Source organism: Macrobrachium rosenbergii, chromosome 14, assembly GCF_040412425.1.
Source record: "Macrobrachium rosenbergii isolate ZJJX-2024 chromosome 14, ASM4041242v1, whole genome shotgun sequence".
Classification (NCBI taxonomy): Eukaryota; Metazoa; Arthropoda; class Malacostraca; order Decapoda; family Palaemonidae; genus Macrobrachium; species Macrobrachium rosenbergii.
The window spans coordinates 8,375,303-8,400,302 of NC_089754.1; the positions used below are offsets into that span (position 1 = coordinate 8,375,303).

General features: G+C 36.2%; 2 protein-coding genes across 3 annotated transcripts in view; one reads left to right on the forward strand and one right to left on the reverse strand.

Moving 5' to 3' along the window:
* Positions 1–4,400, forward strand: part of LOC136845711 (peptidyl-prolyl cis-trans isomerase G-like) — a 237,120-nt gene extending 232,720 nt beyond the window's left edge. The window contains exon 5 of the mRNA XM_067115886.1: positions 1,534–4,400. Within this exon, the coding sequence (XP_066971987.1) occupies positions 1,534–2,512 (979 nt within the window). The 3' untranslated portion in view covers positions 2,513–4,400. The remainder of the gene's footprint in view (positions 1–1,533) is intronic.
* Positions 2,378–25,000, reverse strand: part of LOC136845710 (RAB11-binding protein RELCH homolog) — a 155,663-nt gene continuing 133,040 nt past the window's right edge. The window contains exon 12 of one of the 2 annotated variants that reach the window (XM_067115883.1): positions 2,378–2,508. In XM_067115883.1, coding sequence (XP_066971984.1) covers positions 2,496–2,508 — 13 coding nt within the window. In that variant the 3' untranslated portion in view covers positions 2,378–2,495. Of the gene's footprint in view, positions 2,509–23,438; positions 23,580–25,000 lie in introns of those variants that run through there. The other variant, XM_067115884.1, reaches the window with a different exon arrangement.

Genomic DNA, 25,000 nt, shown 5'->3' on the forward strand with positions numbered 1-25,000 from the left:
AGCAGTTCTCAGGTTCCAACTTCTTTTAGACTTGTATGGCCCAGTAACGCCTGCTTTCCACCTGAGAGACCTGGGTTGATCCCGACGTGAGTCAGAAATTTATTTCTGTTCCACACGTGATTTGTGTTGATGATTTCTATCTTATTCACTCAGAAGGGATAATTCGAATGAAATGTTGTCTATTGGGTCATTGCTGAGTCGGGAAGTTGGGGAAAATCAATTGCTGGTATGCAAGCAGTTAGCTTGCCCAGGTAACCTGGGCATGTTGCAGTTGCTCTCAGGTTCCAACTTTTAGACTTGTATGGCCCAATGGTAACATTGCTTTCCACCTGAGAGACCTGGGTTCGATCCCGATGAAATGAGTCAGAAATTTATTTCTGTTCCACACGTGATTTGTGTTGATGATTTCTATCTTATTCACTCAGAAGGGATAATTCGAATGAAATGTTGTCTATTGGGTCGTGCTGAGTCGGAAGTTGGGGAAAGCACGCTGGTATGCAAGCAGTTAGCTTGCCCAGGTAATTCCTTGGGTGCAGTTGCTCTCAGGTTCCAACTTTTAGACTTGTATGGCCCAGTGGGTAACGCCTTGCTTTCCACCTGAGAGACCTGGGTTCGATCCCCACGTGAGTCAGAAATTTATTTCTGTTCCACACGTGATTGTGTGTTGATGATTTCTATATGTATATATATACATATGTATATGTGTATATATGTATACATATGTATATGTATATATGTATACATATGTATATGTATATATATGTATACATATGTATATGTATATATATGTATACATATGTATATGTATATATATGTATACATATGTATATGTATATATATGTATACATATGTATATGTATATATATGTATACATATGTATATGTATATATGTACAATGTATATATACATATATATGTATATATATGTACAGTATATATATATGTATATATATTAACTTTATCACATACACAATTGTTCTGTCCATTAGTAGAATTACTAAAAGGACCTCATTCAAACTGGATGGTATCTAATGGAGTATTTATTCAGAAATGTTACAAGCTTTCTTGGACAAACAGTCCACATTATCAAGTATCCGATCCTTGATAATTTGGACTGTTTGTCCAAGAAAGCTTGTAACTTTTCTGAATAAATACTCCATTAGATACCATCCAGTTTGAATGAGGTCCTTTTAGTAATGTATATATATGTGTACAGTATATATGTGTATATAATTTTGTCACTTATACATGCTTGATTTTTTATATTCACAAATATTTGTTTTAATTTGTGTTCATTATATATAACTTGGGAATAACTTATATACCTTATGGAATTATAATTGATATGTACTTATCATGATCAATATTTAAACCATTGCCTGGTTTATAATCAAATCTTTATTTTTACAAACATACTACTGTATATGTATATATACTGTAGGTCAATAAACTTACATTTTATATAGAATGTTATAGAATAAGAACAATAGCTAAAATATATAAGATATATGAATAGCTTCTTTTCATTTTTCAGGAGTGAATCACCTGTCTCTCCTCGAGAGAGGTTCCAGGATGCAAGAGATAAATTCCGATCATTAGAAAGGGAGTGGCAGCGCCATGATCGTCCAGACTGCCACAGTCGCTCACATGCCCAGACAGGCATTACACGTACTCCATCATGGGAGCCTCACCCAAGGCCATCTGGAGGCGTAAGAGAAAGCAGAGGAGGACCTGCGGATCATCTTCAAGGAAGTCGAGATGAAGGAATGTGGCCCAAGAGTGATCGTGACACTGGATATGGATCCAGAGATGGACTGTTAAGAGAAAGAAATCGGGGAAGAGATTATGATCGTGGCTATGGCACTTGTGACACACGAGACTCAGATCCTTGGAAGCGGGAAATTGGCCGACGTACACCAGATATCTGGCAAAAGGAATCCCGGCCACATAGCCCTTCCAGAGTTCCAAGAGGCCGTAGCCCAACACGAGATTACAGAGTTCCAAGAGTTAGATCACCAGAGCGCCCAGACTACCAAAGGGCAAAATCTATGCATGACTTGAGTCAGAGAAAATATACGCAGGAGGAAGAAAAACGATTATCTAATGATCCAAGGCGAAGGTCCATGTATGACCAGGCAGATGACCCTCGACCTCTGAGGGAATCGCGGTCTGGACGCAGGTATAGATCACAGGCTAGCCTCCGTCGTCATAATTCTTGTAGCTCAGATTCATGCCATTCTGCAGGAAGCTATAATGAAATTCCCACAAACAGAAGGTACCCAGGTTTGGACCGAGCAACAGCTCGCCCAGATCCATTAGAACCCATACGATCCCCATCATATAACAACCACCTGAATCAAAATAAACGAACATACGATTACCCAGTTAATGGTGGTACTGCTGCTGTTCACATTAGTCGGGCACCACACGAGGATTATCGGAGATTCCGGTATGATCATTCAGTCACACCACAATTTATTCGCTCCACATCAGTCCCTACGGCTCAGTACTGAAGGTGATACAATACAATTTTTTAAGTGGTTAAACATTCAAGCCATCCAGTGCAGTCATTTTTTGTAGTGGACAAATGATTTATATATTTTTGTATATATGTGCTTAATACATTACATACACCATACGGCAGTTAAGGACATGTCAACACAAACTTGAGGCTTCTGCTTGATCTCCCTGAATAAAATGCAATGCCTGAGTGCTTTTCATCAGAGTCTCTATGAGTAGAGTATTTAGCTAATATTATGGCATTCATGTGGGCCTTTTTTGTACTTCATAGCAACTATAGTATACCATGACAACAATATTTAAGCAACCCCTGAGCATGGAACCTATTTCCACATTTGATGAAATTCTGATATTTGTTGCTGTTCTGGAATATAACAAACAGCAACCTATGGTTAATTGGCATATTTTTGCAAAGAAATGAAATGGCATATTATCTGCTTGTTATTATTTATGTTGTAAGGCCTATTATTTAGAAAAAATAAAAAAAATGTTTACCATTTTGTTTATAAGAACATTGTATACTTCTTTTACCTTTAACTTGTTAATAAACCATCATAATATTTTAATACTGAACGAAGCAATAAAAAACCCTTTTGCTAATCACTGGACACTAAGCAGCAGTTTTGACATTGTTTTGTTTTTGAATGGGTTTATAAGGAAATAACTAACTTGCCTATGGATTGTTGAATATTCGAGTTTCAAGATAATTACTGCACTTTCTAATTCCAATAATCCTTTAGCAGTAATTAATTTGCTGTCTCCCAACACTGTGCTATGAAAATATTACACATTATAGGAGTCTTGATTGCAATGTTCATTGCTTTGGAGCTGAACAACATTCTCATAGAAAGCAAGAGCTGTCATTAAACTTTAGCGAAGGAGCTAAATGCCTAAATGACAGTTTTTTAAACTCTGACCTGATTTTTTAAAATAAAAAGTTACTTGCTGTGAATATGGTTAAGCTTTTGAAATATATACTCATGCCACCGACTTGTTTTAAGTATGTTGGTAACAAGCTAATTAATTACTAAATATTAAGTACTTCTCTGAGGTGGATAGGTTCAACTGTATTCTAACAGGCTGGCTGACAGAGCAATATAAGTAATTGTTCTAACCCATACATTACTTGTATGATGACCACAAGGTTATGAAATCAATAAGTTGAATTAATAAACTCTCGTTGGGATGGTCCTAAACCTTTATTCTTAGTCAGTACCTTAAATTTCTGAATAAGATGTGCACCAGCTATTGTAATGACAATATGATATTTAAAATAAAGTACTGATTTAAATAGACTGTTGTAAGACCCATAGTTTCCCTTCTGTTGATTTTTGTTGCAAATTTATTGTATCTAATTTTAAGTAAGCACTATCCACCCAGCAATGATCTGAGCTCATTATTTTTTGTAATCTGCATCAACTTTGTTAATTCTGATTTATATACAACCACCTCTCTAAAGATTGTTTTTGTACATAGTGCTGAACTAGGTTAAATATCTTGATCATATTCCTTTACCTACTAGTAATCACTACAGATAAACTGCAAATACATTTCTTCTACAGATCTTTATATCATACAGAATACATATCCTGGATGTCATGTTTCATTTTCTGTAATCTGCACTCAACAGTCCAGAGCTGGAACTTCATTCAGCACCATTACTTGAAATTTTATACACAGGCATAAACTATGAATGTAGAAAATCTTACACATACAATATAGTGATATCCACACTTTTCTTTCTTCCTAAAATGCCAGTCCGGCATAAAATATTTGTAAAATGCTACCAAAACACTCGTGGTCTGCCATACATTTCATCTCCCACTATAGGTGTTTCGGTGGCCTGGAAACAATTGCTGTTAGTTAAAAAAAAAAAAAAAAGAGAAATTCTTGATTTATATAGCCTTGATATCCATTTCATTATGAAACTGGAAAGTTGTCCCTTCTATTAAACTCCAAAGTTTTTAAAATTCAGTGTAATGTTTCCTTAATGAAATCTGTTTAACCCTATTTCCACAAGGTAGTTAAGTGGATATATAATGTATATAGTGTGTACAAATGTGAAGTTGTATGTAAATTATGTGACAACTCTTTTAAACCATTGTATTTGTGATGTGGTATATCTTTAATAAAGATTATCAAGGGAGAAATCATTATTTTATTGAAACTTAATTCATCAACTGCCTGTGAACCAAAAACTGATGCTTTTAAAAATTAAAATGGACAAGTTCTTAAAGTAATTTACATTTTTTCCAGCATATACAAACCAGAGCCTTTTACACAGAAGCATTTTTCAACACAACCTAGAAAAAGGTATTGTTTGGAGACAGTTCATGCTAATTGGTTCACCACAGTCCCACTTTGTCGTGGGATAATAATATGCACATTCCGAGCTGCTATGGCATTTTTTTGCTGTATCCATATTTACTGCAATATTTGCACTGTAAGCATTTTGGTACATATGGTCATATGTCTCTATTTTTATCAATTATTAATTTTCAGTGGAAGCCCTTGTCCTAGTTTTATTTTTGCCATTTTTAAAGAGATTTTTTTACTTTTCCTGCTTCACAGTCTTACACATTATTGTAACCTGTTTTAAAGCCTAATATTTTTTTCAAACGGCTCAACTTCATTATTGGGTAATAAGATTGATCCCTGTATGCTATTCATTGTGTCATATTTTGTTACTTTAATTTTAGTTATCTATAGATTATATTGCATGATTTATTTTTGGAGGGTGCTATGCCAACCATGTTTTGTTTTTATTTCAGCTGTTCAATGTCTTTAACTGGTAGTTTTCAAGTTCTAGGGGTGATATTTGGTGTTCACAGTTTCTCCAAACAGAATCAAAAGGTTGGATCATGTCTGAAATTAGTTTTTCTTTTTGTTGCCTGAAAAGCTTTTATTAATTCATAAGAAAAATCCTAAGAGAGCATCAAAGGCATGCCAGAGGTTGAAGGTTGATATTACCTTTACAAAGAGCTGCCAAGGGAGACTCACCTGAATATGTACCTTACCCTCAGTGCCTATAGGGTCATCATTCATTGAAATTGTACACAACACAAAGGATAAGGTTTGACAGGATGTTTCCCCTCGCTTGAGTACATCAGGTAATCCAGTTTTATGAGTGGAGAGGCATGCCATCCAACTCCACCTTCTAACAGAATTTCAGGAGCAGAATTTTCCATAATCTAAATCATTCTAGTCTTTACAGTAGGTTTTTTTGACAGTAGAAGGCGAGAAAAATTAAATGGTTACTAGGAGAGGAAAAAGGTCTTCTCAGTTTGTCAGAAACTCATGAATGAGAGCAAGAGGAATCCCTAGCTCTCCAAGAGCCAGGTAAAATACAAAAGGGTGTGCAATTTATCAACATGCTATGATGATGTTAAGGCTAACAGAAATATGTCTTTATGGTGAGATCTTGATCCACAGCCTCTCACAAGGGCTCTTTGGTGCCTAGAAGTCTGCAGAGAATTCATTCCACTTCAGGGGGTGAAGCTAATGAGGTGGACAAGATTGTTCAAAGCTCCTATGAGCATGGACAACCTTGCTGAGGAGAAGGGTCTTTAACCAGAATGAGACCTAATCTATGACACCAAGCACAGAAGAATTTCCACTCCTTGGTACAAGGTAGTTGAAGCTACCTCAACATATTCCTAACAGAGAAGAGTGGGCCAAAGTGAATCTCTAGGTGTACCTTGACCAGAAAAGCTAGCTGATTGGAATACTACTTGGCATGGGGCCAATGAAGAGTTACCATAGTTATCTGAGACCTGGAGGGATAAACAGGTATTATTCAGAAGATGAAATCTATGGAACAAGCCCACAGGGGCCACTGACTTGAGATTCAAGCTTCCAAAGAATATGGTAGTAATGTATAGCACCTTCACTTGAACTTCTGAAGTTCCAATTGCGTGACTTCCTTTGGGAGGCTGTGCCACAGTCCAACAGTGTGAGGAATAGAGAAACTCTGGAACCGAGACGTTTGACAGTGAGGCACAGTTACTGCATATTGCTGCTGCTGTTCAGCGAATCTGGTTGCTCTCAGCAGATAAAGGGATCAGGGATCAATTATGAATGTGAAAGATCTCTGTTAAAATAAAACTTATAAAAAGTGACAAACAAGAGACCATCCGTCAATGGTCCAAGTCATACCTACTACTATTAAGAAACAGGAACCTACCACCACGAACCACTCTATCTAAAAGAGATAAATCTCTGGCAGAAGCAGACATCCACACCGGAAAACAGTATTCTATTAAAGGAAGTACAAATGACCTAAAAAAGATTGCACTTATTTTATCACTGTTATAAATACAGTGAACCCCCGTATTCACGGGGGATGCGTCCCACACCCCCCCACGAATAGGTCAAATCCACGAATGCTTAAAACCCCTCTAAAAACACTTAGAACTGCCCATTTTGATAGCTTAAACCAAGAAAAACTCTGTAATAATGCTTATACCTGAGTATTTTAATAGTTTTATCACAAACAGTGCATTTATTCATGAAAATTATATGAAAATACAGTAATTAGTGAATATTTCTCTGTGAAAAATACCACGAATGGGCGAATTTTCCACGAAAAATGGCTAGATATGTTCCACAGAGAAACCCGCGAATGCGTGAGTCCGCGAACCATGAGAACGTGAATACAGGGGGTTTACTGTATGAGGCTTTACTTACAAACAATGCCTAACTTTCGTGTGGCATTTGCTGAAACTTTCATTACATGTTTCTCAAAAGTTAGGCATGAGTCAAAAGTTACACCTAGAATAGTTAAGCTTCAGACTCATTCAGCAAAGTTCCATCCACCTGCAGAGGAGGATGGGGTGGGAAATCAGTATGAGATCTGCTAATCAATAGTGTTGTCGTTTTACTGGAGCTTAGCCTAATATCCAACCGACTACACCATTCCCTGGTCAGTCCATATCCCTACTGAGGCTGAGGGCAGCTTCATTTCTCAAAGGTGGAGACTACTAAACCCACAAGTGTTGCATCATCGGCATACTGAACACTCTTGTTTTCCAAGCCAACAACCATGTCACTTGTATACACTAAAAATAACAATAGACCAAGAATACTCCTCTGTGGAACTCCAGACACAATAGGTCTTGGTTCACTGAAGATCCCATCCACAGCAACTCGCTGCTGCCTACCTGTAAGGAAATTTTGAAGTAATCCTAAAATGTATCCACCCACTCCAAGATTCCGAAGTTTATAAATAAGCGCCTTGTGATTTACTAAATCAAAAACACCACTAAAATCTATCTGAATTACTCTGCACTCAAAACCCTCATCAAGGTTTCCTTGCAAATGGCATGTCAAGTCTAAAAGAACATCGCAGGTACCTCACTGTTTCCTATATGTATATTGACTATCAGTTAACAATCTTTTAGATCCAACATATAGTAACAATCTTTTAGATCCAACATATTTATATAGTGGGCTCATCTACATGTATCATCAAAGCATGGCTGGTCATTTGTCATAAATTTGATAACCTTTCTGGGGACATATTGTATTTAAATAGCCATCAGTATTTCATTTAAATTTTTCTTGGGATCAAGATCTAATATAGCATCTGAAATATTAAATGCCTGACAAGCTTCAATAATGCGATCCCAATTGGCTCTGGATTTCAACCAGACCATTTGTCAAACAGTGGAATTAGGAATATACTGATTAACAGTTACATCCATCTCAATGGCACAATGATCAGAAGTGCCTATATATTCACAGACCTTCGACTTCACAATAGCTGGAACATCTGTGAATATGAGGTCTAGTCTATTGCCAGAAATAGGCATGGGTTCCTCAATCAGCTGGACAAAATCAGAAGATACACAGAACTCAAGAGCAGACCGGGCATGTTAATCTGTGGATTTTGAATTTAGCCACTCACTGTGCTTTGCATTACAGTCTCCACAAATAACAAATGAAGCTTTTGAATCCTGTGAGGAAGCCATACTAATCCTCTCCAAAAGACAGTCATACACAGAACCACTGATATTTGGATTACAGTAAACTGCAAATACAAAAACACTGCACAGTAGAACTTACTGAAAATTTTAAAACAAAGAACTTCATGGCAACTACACTCCAAATTTTTCTGGCGATAAATAGGTCATCTGGACTTATAGAATATACCTTGTGCATGTGCCATGTTACAAAGATAAAGTCAGGGGCATCAAACCCCAGGATTAAAAACTCGACCCTTGACTTGTCAGTACCTACAAGAATCTCGGATAAAAACAACAAATCGTAGTTACAGGCACAGCTCTGGAGATCAAGAAAATTTGACCTTAATTCCTGAATATTTGAGTAATGCACTTTGCGATTTTTCTTGCTGTAATGAGTAACAGGCCCAGGGTTCAGCTCAATGTCTCCTGAAAGAATTAAAATTAACTACATGAAATCAGAATCAAAACTAATAAATAAAACCACAACAACAGTAACATTGTAAAAACCAACAGAACAATAAACAACAATACCATCAACAACAACAGTATTTACATTATTTACAAAAATTCTGTTGAGAGCATAAAGAAACATCACCAACCATCATTGAAAAAAGTGCCGGGAGCAACTGGTCAACAAGGTGGGACCGGCACACCTTGTAATGTAAAAGAAATCTGCCAGGTTTGCCATAACAACTTGGGGAGGACAGTCAGGATGGATTTGGAAATAAAACGCTCAGAAGGAAAAGATTAGGTAAAAACAAAGGCACTTTCCTGATAATCCACCAAGCACCTTTTGCTTTCTCATCAGCCTGTCCTACAAACCTTTCGAAAAAACAAGACAGTACACGAAAAAGAGGATAAATGCCTGATTGTACCCTTAGGCAAGGGCACTCAAACCCAAGACCATGGAAGGCCACAGTACAATGGCTATGGCACAGTCCCAAGGTTGGAGAACAAGTTGTATTCAGAAACCTTATGGGTGAGCTGGACCATCAAAACATTCATTCTAGCTAGAAAGTACCTAGCTGACAGCTTGATGGTATGACAAACCACCGATTTGTACTTCTGCTTCGCTAACTGACCAACGTTATAGTTCATCAACACCAAGGAGTGACCCATCACATGATCCCTGAACACTTGCAAGGTTAGCAACACTGCTCGGATTTCCAAAATGTTGATGTTCTGATGGTGCTCGTCCTGTGTCTACACACCTGAGATGGGCAGACCACTCAGGTGTCACCTCACCATTCCTTCAATACAACCCAGAACAGAAGCATCTCCTTTGGGAGGAATTTAAGGGAAATACCACAAGGAGATTCCTGTAAATACATCCACCAAGCAAGGTCTTCCCTCACATCTCTTTTCAAGGACACAAGCTTGAGGCTGATAAATGCAGTTTTACTTGCCGTTGAAGTATATGTAGGTGGAGGCACCAATGCTGAATGAGCTGCTGTGCAGAAGACAGTTCTTGTCATGACAGGGACTACACTGAAACCTCCTGAGCTAGATGACACAAGTCTAATTGAAAGACAATCACTATAAACATGCCCATATACTTGGCCTTGTACTTGGCCATTAATTATAACTTCTCCCAATTTATCAATCTCCACATCATAATAAAATGCAGAGGTGATTTCCGTTCCAGAGCAACTGAGCCTCTGACGACTCCAGAATTAGCTATTCATACAGGTAATGCAGCAGGAATATACATATATACCATATGAATGGGTTCCAGCCAACATCAGGGTAAACACTCGTGTGGCCACCTAATCTGAACAGCTTCATTGCAAACAAATCGGAGATCTATTCTGGAGGACTGATGGACATCTTTCAGATCCACTGAAAGCTTTAAGCCACCCTCTCTCATGGGTTCCAACAATGAATATGTTCTTGAACAGTCTGTAAGGAAAGAGATCAATGCATGATAGTCACCTTCTCCACCTGGAGGAGACAACTGCAAAAGCCTGGAGAGTGGTTGTCTGCAACATCCAGCATGTTCTCCCTCATCCCCTGCACCACATCTGTCAACACAGCCTGTGCTTTCAGAGATCTTGGAGGGTAAGCTGGAAGCAGTACTAGTAAATGAGGTGCTGAGGGCATCAATCCTTGAAAGGTAGTCCGTAACCATCCTGAAGGACACAGACTATTTAGGGCTCCTCCTCCTGTCTCTGTCATCATTCCCAGTGGAATGGCAGGCATCCTCCTATTCATGGCAGCTGGAGAGGGGAACTGCTAGCTTCAGCATCCCCCAACATTCTTCCCTTCTCACCCAGAGCTGGAGGGGGGAAGCTGAAAGTGCTGGGAAAGCTCCTGGCCATTCCTAGAGGCAGAAGCCTTTGTTTTTTGTTTCTTTAATGGAGGGAAGGCCCCTCCTAACACCAAACACAGTAGGTGTGGCTGCCCAAAAGTCCTGGCTGCAGTTCCCATCATTGCCCCAGCAGACTTGAAGGAAACCACACCATAGATCAAGGTGTCCCACTATTAAAACTTTTGTGGCAGCACATATCTTTTGATGCAGAATAATTGTATAAGAGGAGTAGCAGTGGGTTGTATGATAATCATTATTTAAGTCCATGATATTTGAACATTTTATGGGAAAACGTTCAAATTACTTGAATGGGCCATAAATGTTGCCATATGGCAACACACACCTCAGCTCAGGATGCAAGGGAGAATAGTCTGACTTGAGATTTCATGGAGGACTGTACTACATCTCCCCTTTAGTTCTTTTATTTTACAATAGTATGTCAACTGTAATTGTAATTTTGCAAGTTTTTTTTAAACTGGCTGACCTTAAAGTTTGTCCAGTCTCAAGGTATTTTTGATGTGTATTTAGCCTGGCCTGTAAGGGTTAAAACACTTCTTATCTTCCAATGACTTAACTTTATTCTTCAGAGACCATAAAGGGAATCCAAGACCGGTTTGTTCTGCTGAGCTTAGCAAACCTAAGTTGCAATTGTTGGGAGAAGATTGCAGACATATTTAGTCTAAGCACTGTTCAGAATGTAAAACTTCTTCTGGCATGTCAAAGGAGGGAAAGTAGTTTGTTCGATCTGATGGATAGCAAGGAACCTTCTGATGCACAGAACAGACTTTTAACCTGATCCAAGATACAAGCAGTGACCAAAGCTTTGCCTCCTGAGTGCACCTCTAGTGTATGTTTTTTCAAAGAGACAAGCTCAACAAAGGGGTAGTGGTTTCCTCCCCCAGATTGTTAAACTAAAAATAAGCCAAAAAATCTCTCCATTCCAATTCTGAAGGAGTTTTGAAAAAGAACCCTTAGGTCCTAACAGATTCCCCGAAGCAACAGTTGGGTCCTCTCTCAAGAGAGAAATTGATGCACTAGTTTGCTCTAGTAAGCACTTCTAGGCCACACACACAAACAATTGAACTTAGTTGTACTAATTGTTGAATAAAAATTTGGGGATGACTTGTAACCACTTCAAACTGTGGTCTACATTCCTTTAGATTTCACATGACTGGTGGAAACCAAGCTAGAAGCTATGGATGAGCACTCACAAGCAGTATCTTGTACATGTATGTGCAAGCACACACTGCTTGCCACAATACTTGGCAGTATTGTAATGCAGTGACCTTCTATGTGTGAAATCTCTCTTGCTCGCACATGATCCAGGGATCATGCACGTGCCAACCAAGAAGGCAGTGTTGGTTCTTTTTGCGTGCAATGGCAAAAGTACAAACAGGAAGAGTCTGAGACAGCCCTAGTTCTTTGTTCAAGAGCAGTTTCAGAAAAATCTGTCAACTACCTACGGCAATGTCCCACCCACAAGTGAGTGAATACCACTGCCAATCGCCAAAGAAGGGTGTTCACTTGTAGTTTGACAAAATTGTTTTTTAGAGAGCTTCCAAGACCTCCTCTTCTCTGTTCTTCCCATGGCAGGAAGAAAAGGCAGAGAAAGATGAGACGGGGGGAAAACTGAACAAGGAGGAAGAGAATGATATGCACTTGGGTTTCATCACCTTACTATGTCCATGAGTCTTACTCATCTCAGCTACAGTAAAAGGATTTTTGGGCAGGAAGTTGCATCACTCTTTTCTGTGTACCTCAGCAGAACTATAAATTGGAAAAGAGTCCAGGACAGTCCTTGTGTTCCAGAAGACGTCCCATCTGCAGGTGAACGAATGGAGTCTTAAATCTGCAAAGAAGGAAGGTGCTCACTCAAAATCCAATGGAACTTCTTGTGAGAGGGCCTCCACAACATCATCTTTTTTTCCAAACACAGAAGAGGCAGATGATGAGAGGGAAGAGGAGGAAGTAGATATGCTCTTGAGTTTCTTCGCCTTACTTTATCCATGAGTCATACTCTCCTCAGGCGATGGTATCAGAGCAAGATCTATACTTGATACTGCATGCATACACACACACACACACACACACACCCAGGTCATCACTGTTGGAGAGTGTGGGCTAGTTGCCTACCCTCCTGAGCATAACCCCTCACTAGAGCAGAAGGCAAGGAGAGAGAGAGAGGGCATTCCAGCAAGAAAAAGCCAACAAGATTTGGAAGTACCAAAGGAAGAGTAATCCCCTTTGAAGAAACTGCAAACATCTTTTAGCTATCCTTAGCTGCTGACAGGCCTCCCCACCGCGACGGGGATCAGGCGGTGCACCCCAATGCAGAACAACAAAACTGGTTACAATGCACCACTGTATATAAAGTGATCAAATGCTCACTTGAGTCCTTCCGATCTTTCATTATTTACTTTTCTTGTTCAAAAATAAGTTGAACAAAACATTAAAACACCATACATACAATAAAAAAAAAGATAATAGAAGCTTCAATTTGAGGGTTGGTCACAGCACAGGAAGATATTGTAACTTTATTAAAACCACAGTAAAAGTACTTGATGACAGCAGGTGAGTGCAGGTTCCCTCCACTCACACACCTATCACCAGTTAATTACTTAGTTACCAAGTTTCACTTGTATTCTCCTAGGAGCAAGTGCAGATCTGAGAGTAACCCACCATTTATGTTTCTTAGTTGTAGAAGAAAGGGGTTCTTTTACAGTCAAACTGTATTCACTTTCAGGTTGTGTATAATCTGAGCCACAGGATCTCAGTTGGGTAAAATTATTCCTCATCAAAGGAGACCTATTAGTTTTCCAAAGATTGTAAGCATCCTGTTTCTCCAAGCAAGCACATCTGCAGTCATCACAGGTTTTGTTTTTATTACAAAAATTACTCAAAGCAGAGGGAATACATTTAATTTACCAACAATTTTTCATTTGAGGGGACAACAGGCTTAACTTCCTTTCACAATTGTGACCAATACATAAGTGAAAAATAACTCAAAATTCCAATCCAGACTGCCTTAGATTTAATATGCATTTTACAAAAGTAGAACACACCAGGGGCAGCATGCTCAGTTTTAATCATTAGCAAAACTTGTTCATGATAAGAAGCCCCAGTTGGAGGACCCCCAATACAGGTTATAGTTTAACACCAAGGGAATAGATGAATAGTATAACCAAGCTATGACCACTTATGCAGATCCTCAATTAAAATTTTCTCAATGCCACATTCAAAAGTAAAGCCAAAAGTCCTTAGGCTGTGGTAACCAGTAGGAGGAACAACACAAAACCACTCCCTATGGTGCTGCAATTGCCAAAATATGCAATAGAGGCCTTTTCATAACCTCCCTGTATCTCAGCCATGATGATTAAAACAGTAAAAATTATCATCATACAAGTTTGGATTACTATAGATGGAAAAAAATTAATGTTATGCCTGCCCAAAACCTTCAGAACCTGGACTTCAATGCAGTCATGATCTTAACAAGTCTTAAGGGAAGCTGAGTACTCATTCCTTATATACAATCCCATTCCCTTTATACTAAGAATATCATGAGGTATACAGTAACTTCTCTAATTCTGAAATGTAGAGATCAGATCAGTGCCTCATTTGAGAAATCAAAGTTTCTGTACATAACACAATATCATACTGTCTGAAGGCAGCTACAAGGTCACAGGTCTAGGGAATTTGTTTACCCTCTCCATAACGTATAAAAATGAAAATCAACAAAAAATGCTATCAAAATAAAATGCAAACTTAATAATATTAACAAAAACAATGTTACAATATGAACATGTGAATGACAATGATAATCATAAGCCATGCCAAAAAAGGTGATAAAACATCAGAAAAACAGTCAACATAGCAGATCCAAAACACAACATATGTCAAAGCACCCTCCAGGTTAGTCATTTCAACTGAAGGAAGAACTGGAGTAATGGTTTGGAAAATGAAGTTCAACAATGAATGTACACAAAGGATAAGACAACCTCTTGATAAACCACCGGGCACATTTTGGCCTTTTTTATCATTCCTGTCCAACAGCATTTAAGAAAACCATTGGATGAGAAAACTGACAGAAAAGTCTGCTAGAGTGTACTCTCAAGTAACAGGACTCTAATCCAAGATAGTGCTATGGCACTGTCCAAGACTACAGACCTATGGTTTGAGATTGGACTCGACTTCTAAAACGAGCTGCTTGCCAAAACAAATGGTGTAATATCAGCATGTCAGATGTATGAGGAAAGCAGACAGTCTTAAGAATAAGCCAGACTATGCAGGACATGTAAGACTGTGGCCAATCCTTGAAGAACCTAGTGGTAATCTCTTGATGAGTAGTGGGTGCCTTAGCCAACTTACTTTTTATAAATGCAAAAGAATAACAGACATTATCTTCATTAAGGTAAACAGTACACATACAGTAACATTCAAGTGGCACAAGGCACCATTTGGCCAGAAAGCAAAAACCCTATTAAAACTTTTACGAACAAATAAATCACCACAAAACACCACCAGATGGAAGAAAAGATGTAAAGTAAATAAATGAAAATGAAAGAAACTACTTAATCAACACAAAATATTGTTAATCCTGGAGGAACAACTTAGAATACACCTGCACACATTGGAGTTACACAAAAAGGAGCCCAGAGGATGATGAAGCACGGTTCAAGCATTCGAAATAGAGTTGTTATCTTCAGGACTTAACAAATTGTTGCTACAACAGTCTTTTGCACAAAAGTAAAGCTGTTATAGTTAACAGGTTTGCAATAACAAATTCTCTTTCAATGAAAACTAAACTCATTCTCTATACAACTTTTCAGTTTAAAATATTAACTCAACACTACAATACAAGTAAACGCAGTATTGTTGCTAGTTGTAAATATATGGTTTCACTAATGTTAAATAAATTAAACAGTCTATTCTCTGACACCCACTCAGTTACAATAGCTTTTTGTGATATAAAAGGATTTACCAGTTACACACAATATTATCCCTACCACTGGGTCATTTATAAACTCAAAGCTAAAATGAATGAAAACAGAAATTAAACATAATTAAACAAGTTAGGCAGCTAAGTCTGAAGAAATAAAAAAAGAACATAAAATAAAAGAAAGTACTGCAGCTGGAGGTAACAGGCAAACGTACAGTAAGCAAAATTCCCTTACGGAATCATTATCAATGAAACACAGGGACTGATCTACAACAGGCTACATTCGACTGGACCCATAACATATGAACACAATAAATGAACCTTATGACATCAAAAATACATATTCATTTATCAACCATTTATTATATAAACTTCAGAACAGACAAAAGTAGTGAGATAAATACAAAGGCACAAGTTCTGAGTTGGTAATATATAATCTCTGCTCCTTGACTTCTTAAAAGGATTTCTCACACCACAGCTAACCAATCTACAACTAGAACTGGAACTCACCTACTTTATCTTCAAAGCATTCACACAAAACAAAAATACACACTTTAAAAAATATGGGAATGAAAATAAATTTGGTATGACTTCAATTACAATTCCTTTTAGAGTTTGTTAAAAAAACCAATATAGCTGGCACAACCTGAGTTTTATCTTCGGACTACTGGTCTCAATCAAAATGGCAAACAAAATGTATTATTTTGCACCACCAAACTGAAACAGAATGGATGTAAAATTCTACTCAAGCAAAGAAGGTATTGTATAATAACAGCTATTTTACTAGTATGACACGTAAATCTCGATACCAGCCAGACTTAACAAGAAGCCTACATTATGAGAAAAACTCACTACTAAAAAGAAGTGCAGTTACTGGCTCAGAAAGATCTCCTAGGCAATGTTTCTTTTCAAGAACTCTGAAAGACTGCTCAATTTCAAGAAATTATTACAGCATAAACTTTTTCCCATGCAAAAAAAAAACATTATTAATTATAAAGCCATGACCAACTAAGATAACAGGACTTTGCCACTAAAAATCAGACCAATAAGAAGTTAAAGGAGCAAAGACTACCACTCAAAAATAACAGATAATATTATAGAAAAAAACAATAGTGTTGCACAAAATAAATATATCTGAAAAGAGTGCTTACTAATATTTCCAAGGCAGCTTTAAGCAAATATAGACTGTGTAACATAGCACAGAACTACAACACAAGATGAAATAAATGCAATGTCACTAAAGTACTTCTGATAAAATTAAATCATATCTTTTGGCCAGGAAAACCAAAATCAAATATTCTTGACAAAAGTAACATTCTTAAAAAAACAAAGGAAACACAGCTGTAATATACTTTCTAGGAGAACACTGAATTTGGCAAAATGTTTCAGTTCTTAGTAGACTAACCTCAATGGTCTTTTCACATGCTGACAGAGTAATCTTTAATGTAAAAATTAGAGAGGCAGGACATAACTGGAAAGTTCACCTTTTTACTGTTATTCTTTTAAACCCCAATCCTTTTATACCCTAACTCTGATAGTTCTTGGCATCAATAAATATCAGATCTTGAACACTTCTGAGGTCACTACAATAACAACTATAAAGAGAAATCCAAATTCAAGAGAACAAAAGGAAATGAAGGTCACTTAAGCACAATCACATACACTACACTGTACTTGCATATTCACAGGGAAGCAACACAAATCACACCACAATATCTTCAGGGACCACCACCACTAAACACTGCTCTGTTTACATTCCTCCTTATGGATTCAATTAATATAATCCCCACCCTATCAACAACTACCAATGCCACTATCACAGATAAAATTTAATGATTGTCCTACGACCCACAATACACAAAGAGTGGAAATGGTAAATAACATGATGCAAATACAAGTTGCAATTCATTTTTTAACCATTTACAATGCATCACCAATACAAAGGCTTCCAATGCAGTGTGCTTATGATGTATTTATTAATTAGAGAAACAAACACAATCCAGCAAATATGGTCATATTTCTTCCAATCTACTAGGCTTACACAATATTCTTTGATTTTCAACCTATCTTTGGCAACAGAACTTTGGTAAACTAAACACTGTAATCGCTGTTACCATTTTTACTTATCCACCATTCCTCTGGAGGTACAAGAACACTGTGCTTTGGTTCATTTCTGGTAATCTGAAACTAGATTTTGCTTAAATTTAATTTCCTTTCTCTCTCTACACTGCCACTCTTTCATCTTTTAGGAATTCTTTTAAACTCTTCCTCTGATCTACTTTTGACACCAGGTCACCTATACACACTAACCCCAGGGCACTCATTTTGTAGATTCTTCATGGTAGCTCAGATGGTTTCACCTGGACTTCACAGTGGGGTGATAAAAGAGTTTAAGCACCACTGGCTTAGAGGGTATCAATCATTCAAATCTGATCTTATTGTCCCTGTGAGGGTTTTGAGTAAAGCCAATAGGTCTATCTACTGAGTCATCAGCAACCACTGTCTGTTCTACCTGATCCTAGCTTTGATGGAAAGGTGGTGATCATGTGTAAAGTTCAGTTTCTTGGAAACTGTGTGTGCCTATGCAATGACCTGCAGCTCGTGAGCAATCATTAAACCTTCAGACCTTTATGATATGAAAAAAGGGGCTGAGAGCTAATTCTTGATGGAAAACCATTTTTTTTTATTCTTCTGATATATCTGCTACTGTCTTCAGAAAAGTAAAATCACATGTCCCATATATCTTCCAGACCTTCTGCTTTTGTAATTACCAATTAACAGCTTGCTTCCACTCTCAGTAAAATACCCTCTCAAGATCCACACACGTGGTATACCCGATTCCTTTTCACATGCCACTTCCCCCATATTTACCTCATTACAGACTATCTCTGTTGTTGATTTCTTAGCCATGGAGCCAACGTGGTAAAAATTGTAAAAATTACTCTCATCCTCTCCCACAGCACCTTCTCCAGGACTTTTACAGTATGCTCCACCAATCTTACTCCTCAATACTTTTCTATTGTAACACAGTCCTTTTTCCTTTATATATAATTATAATATCGTGCCTATTTTTCTGGTCCCATATCTTCCTTTGCCATTCTAGTCAGCTTACCAATGGCAGGTTCTCAATTTGCTTTCAGCAAATTCCTTGTTATTTTTTACAGTTGTAGTTGCATTCTCTATACGTTCCTCTGTCACATCAATATCATTTTCATACTCTCTCTTTCATTTATCAACTTTGCAAGGAAAATAATGTAATGTTTATTTAATTCCATTACAAGCACTCCCTGGTTATCGGCAGGGTTCCTTCCGACAGCGTGACGATAAGCGAAAACCACTGATAACCGAAAATTGGCAATTTTCAGCGCTTATCAGCACCTCTGTTAGGTGTGTATCAGCCAATACCCAATTATCAGCGCCAATAAGCCGAAATCAGTGATTTTTGGTGCCGAAAACTGCCAATTTTTGTTACTAGACAAGCGCCATAAAACAGGATCGACGATGGCCAGGAACTAACTGCCTGTATTTCTTATCAAATTTAATAATACTATTTTCATCTTTTATGCACCTTTCCCTTTGTGTCTTTGCTCTCTCTCCTCATCAATTTGGGATTCTCATGAAATTTCTTTCTTCCCTATCCGGTATTGAGATTATGATTCTATTCCTCCCACGTTATCTTTCCTTTTGCCATCTGCTTCCTAGCCTCCCTCCTCCTGTGTGTGCACCTTCCTGGCCTCTCTTTTCCCTCTCATACATTGTGTAACAGATCTGTGTTATAGAGTACCTACTCTTATAAGTTACTGATATTTCACTGTACTTCTAAACCCCTGTGTTAAGTATATTTAATTCTTGGCTCTAGGAAAATTCCAAAGCTGTTCTTTCTAAAAGTTTTCTCTCCTTATATACACCGTCTGTTCCTGTGTCCATTTAGGACTTCTACTAGTAGGCTATACTCTCTGATTGTGGCACTGCTGTAAGGGAATCTGAAAACTTCTCTAAGAATTCTTGTTTTTTTCTGGTCCAACCCCATCACATCCATTGCCTTCCTTTCTGACATCAATTACAAGTTACAAAGTTGAAGTAAAGCAAGGAACATACCCATCCAAGCTAGCCATGGTGGTGACTGCCAATAATGCATCGTCTTCATTATTGTTTAAGCAGCCTAACCAAGTCTGAGATATACAATTCATCTCTAATAAACTTATAAAAAGATCTCTTAATTAACAAAATCAACATGCAAATATCTTTATACATTACAGCTCAAAGTAAACTTTCCATACAAGTTTATATAAGGATCAGTAAAATGCCTCTACTCTACCAACCTCACATTTACTGTAAGATATAACCAGACCAAATATTCAAGAAGTTATTCCCTTTGCTTTGAAACTAAACCATACTAAATCCATATAGGTCTGTATGACATAATCAGAGAAAATGTATGTTTCCACTAATTACATTGTTGGCAGTTTAATATGACACATTTAAAAGTCAACTCTGGAGATTCAAATCAACATATGAAACAAAATGTAAAAGGACAAAGTTCTGAATCTGAGTTTATGTTATATAATTCTGATAAAGGAATATAAACACCTAACTAAATTCAAACATCTAAATGTTCTAGAAGTAAATGCCGTGTGTAGACAAAATATAATGCACGACAGTATTATTTGATTACAGTATATATGAGTACATAAAATCTTACAACAAAAGAATCAACCATTAAGCCACTTAATAGTTAAAATTAAAACAGATTCACAATAATTCAAACTCTCCCCTAAAGAGAAAAGTAAGACAATGCTAATGCACCCATCACTGCATTAAATCATCTATATTTGGAATGTCCATCACAGCCAGATATATTAATAAAGTAGCTTATATCAGATCTCTTTAAAACATGCTAATAACCAACATGAACATATGCAATTAACCAACATGAAAGACAACATTTTCAAACAAAAAACTATCTTTCAAAAACCTATGGAGTACATAAACTTAAAAGACTATGCTGAATGTTTACTATCTTAACCTAATGATCCCAAACCTTTACTGCCTTGACCACCTTACACCATATATAAAATTTCTAGATCAAATTATTAAAAAAGTATTTGCTGTCTTAACAAAACAGCGTAAACTTAAATATTTCACATGTAAACAAAATTATCCAGACATATTTGCTACCTTAAGATCACAAGAACAATATCTTTATATCTATCTTAGATAACTAAATATGTGCTGTTTCAACCAAATTTTCTAATGAACTTCAGTGTTAAATATCCAAGAGATAATGATATGTAATATACAGCCCTTTTCACCATGAATGACTTCCAGTAGACCATGCAACCCATTACAGCATAGACATTGTGTCTTCAAGACATGGACTTGCAATGGCCATCTAATTATCCTCTAAGTAAGTTGCCAATCTATGATTCCACTATACTAAGGAAGTTCTACATTGCACTCTAGAAATTTGCATTCTAATCATTTACAACTTCAACACTCAAATGGTATAACAAAAGATCAGGAGCAAAAGAACTCCCACAGTCTCTACTGTTAGGCACTCGTGACCCTGACAAGAAAATTATGGTATGCTGGAGGGAATAACTATGTGTGGTACGAAAAGCTAAACTACACAGTATCTAAAATGACATAATATATGGTACTGACTACTGCACATTAAAGTTATCTTCATTTACAACCCACCTAAGAGTAATGGTGTTAACTACTTCCATTAATTATGATTGTAAAGTGGCACCACTTGTGGAATTTAAACTTAAATCTACTGAAGCCTTAACCCTTACATAATAATCACATTAGTAAGGATGGATAGCAAATTTATCTTCAAATTTTGTTAGTAATACACAAAAATTTAAGGGCAATTCCATCAAAATCACATGGTTAGTGTTGCCATATGAAGTAAGCTTTGTATAAAATAAATGCAGCATATATTTCATACATACATACAAAACTGAAATTGTCAGTTATATATTAACATGTTGACTCTTTAAACCCAATGTACTGAAAAGCTAAAGAAATCACCTAACTTATCTGTTAGAAGCATGTCTCCATTGATCATCTCCTGCCTACATCTAGATGACGATTGCATGAGACAATACAACACATACACAATAACATGTTCTTAAAAGATAAAAATTTATTTAAATTTACCAATTGAAAACAAATGCCTTACTAAGCCTCCTGTATTCTTTACATGATTAAAAACTGAATTACTGACAAAGAACATCAACTTTATATTAATGGAAAATTAAAGAGGGTATAATGCAATCTGATTGACATTTGCAAGTGCTGGTTTATATCATAAATTTTTCACATTACAGCAACACCTTAATGAGCTACTGTGCAAATAATATACCTAAAGAACTATGAAAAAGCAATAATTTGGTATTTGAATAATGCAGAGTGTAGCTAAGCCCTGAAGAAAAACTTCACTTGTCATCCATTTACCTTGGTTTTTGTATTGAACTGTATCTTATTCCACTTTTCAAAAAGCCACAGGCCAATAACTGAATAAATATTTAATATAAAGGTCACACTGTCCAACTTCATAATGTAAACTTCACATGACTCTACTATGCTTTTACGTATGAACCCATTAATACAACTTTGGGTATTATCATAACTATACTTAATACATATCATGTCACAAAGTATAAACTTTGATAACTGAGCTGAAAAATTTTAATACATCATAATCAAGACGATTTTACAATACTGTATCTGCATGCTTTGGAGATGAAATTCTCTCTTAAAACTTAATACAGTATCAGTGATTCTAAAATTCTAAATACTTTACCATTTCAAACACCTAATCAATTTATCAACTTACCATCATGTTCTACAAAACTCTAGGTTGATATTAGTACAGTATATAACTACTTATCAAATCATTCAGAAAATCATATAGTTCATTATTCAACTCATGGCTGACATGAAATGGCAAAAAAAAAAAAAAAAATAAATAAATATCTAAACTACTGGGTTTTAACCTGTGGGGTACACAATTAATCTGAGAACAACAGCAGATACTTTTTTCTCCTACAATTATTCTTCACAAATACCTAAGGCACCTATTATTGTTAGTTCCTAAGGAATTCATCATAATTTTCTTTCAAAAAACACATTAGAAAATCAGAACTGATGAGAAACCATTCTATTCCATGCTGATAAAAGACCTGAGCAGATGACAACCTAAACTTTCAATTCATGGATTAATGACTGTTTCTGTTTTAAAGACAAGGGTGATGAAAGTTTGTGAACATTCAGACTTTATTAGCTATTCTCAGAAGTATTTCAAAGAGGTTGTAGGCAACTCTTGCCATGCAATGCTTTATTCATAAATTAAATTTTTATCTGAATATGTTCAAGACCTTATGGTTTCCAAAGGCTACTGATTTCAGTGAAATTTACTAGCTGTTAAGTTTAATTTCATCAAAACAAAAAAAAAGACCATTATTTTAAATGTGTACGTTGTGAAGGACAATACATGTTATCATGATTTTGAACAGTATTCTGCACAGATTTTTTTCAACATAAAAGTGCAATTTCCTGTTAACTCTAAATTTCTGACTCTTTCTATGAAAGAAAAATATGCTTACTTCTTAGAGAGCCAGAAACAGGCTCTAGTATGTCTGAATAATAATAGGAGAAAAAACTGTTACCTTGTCATTAACTGCATACTCCACAGGTTAAAGAATGTAACCAGACCATTATGTTAGAATTCTTTATGTGATCTGAGACTGGCAAACAATCTGTCTGAAAATATATATAAATTCAAGTTCCACTACAATATTAACAAAGTGTGATCACTGTGCAGTATTTTTAATCAGTTACTCCAACTGAAAATACAAAAAATTAAATTAAATGTTCTCAAACATGTTTTGACAACTCTTGGCATATTAAACTTTTCATGAAAAAATTCAAATGTGATACGTAACTGGATCTGATGCAACAAAAGGAAATGTGACTGAAATCAGCTCATTGGGAAGGGGGGAGATGATATGCCACTTGCTGTGGGGTCAATTATTATTACTTTCATTGAACTCCACAAGAATAAAACAAATTATCTCAAAACTTAATTTTGCATAGGTCTGGCCCAGAGAACTACTTCTGAAACCAGGTTATTAACCATTTCAGATTCCACCTACTTTCATTAAGTCATCCAATTCTCAAGCATTCAGATTTTAAAAGGCAAAATGACATCACACACTCCAAAAATCTAGATTTAATAAAATTTAATGTTTCTTGAAAGACAAGCTGTTCATTTCAATGTTAACTAAGACGTTCTTCTCACAAAATCAATTAAACAATAAATAATATAATTACTTTAATATGCATCACTAAAATTAATATTCTTTAATAACAACAAAAACCTGAAGCATCATTAAATATGTTCAAAAATATTTCAAGTTAGAAAACTTACTTCTGACCTGATTATTATAGAACTTAATTAATTAAAGATAACAGTACGCCTGCATAACTACCTATTCAAAGCTTATACTAGTGAATTAAAGCCCATATTCTTTAAAATCCCGAGGTTATGCAACTCATCAGAAGGCACAATGATAAAGAATTTGGTTTTCATAAAAATAGAGAATGCAGCGCCTACCAAATATAGCATATTTCCATCTGCATTCTTGAAAATTATCACAAAAATACATACTTATAAATGACACACACACATAATATATATATATATATATATATATATATATATATATATATATATATATATATATATATATATATATATATATATATACACACACACACAATGAAAGCAAATACCACTTTTTTCCTTCATAGCATCTGTATTTACTTATACATTCATCACATTCCATATCTTTGTGAGTCAGTTATACATATATCTATCTATCTACCTATATATATATATACTATATATATATATATATATATATATATATATATATATATATATATATATATATATATATATATACAGTATATATATATATATTTATATATATATATATATATATATATATATATATATATATATATATACAGGCATTGGTTAACAGTGTTTCAGTGTTACTGTGCTTGGCTAAACGCCATTAACCAGATTTTCGGCACTGGTAAGCAGTCTATCGGCATCAGAAAGTAGTTTATCGGCGTCAATAAGCAGTTTAGCAGCATAAGCAGTTTATTATTGCCGATTTTCAGTTAGCGCCACTCAGCAGGGTATGGAACTCCCGCTGTTAACCGGGGACTGCCTGTATATATGTGTGTGTGTGTGTGT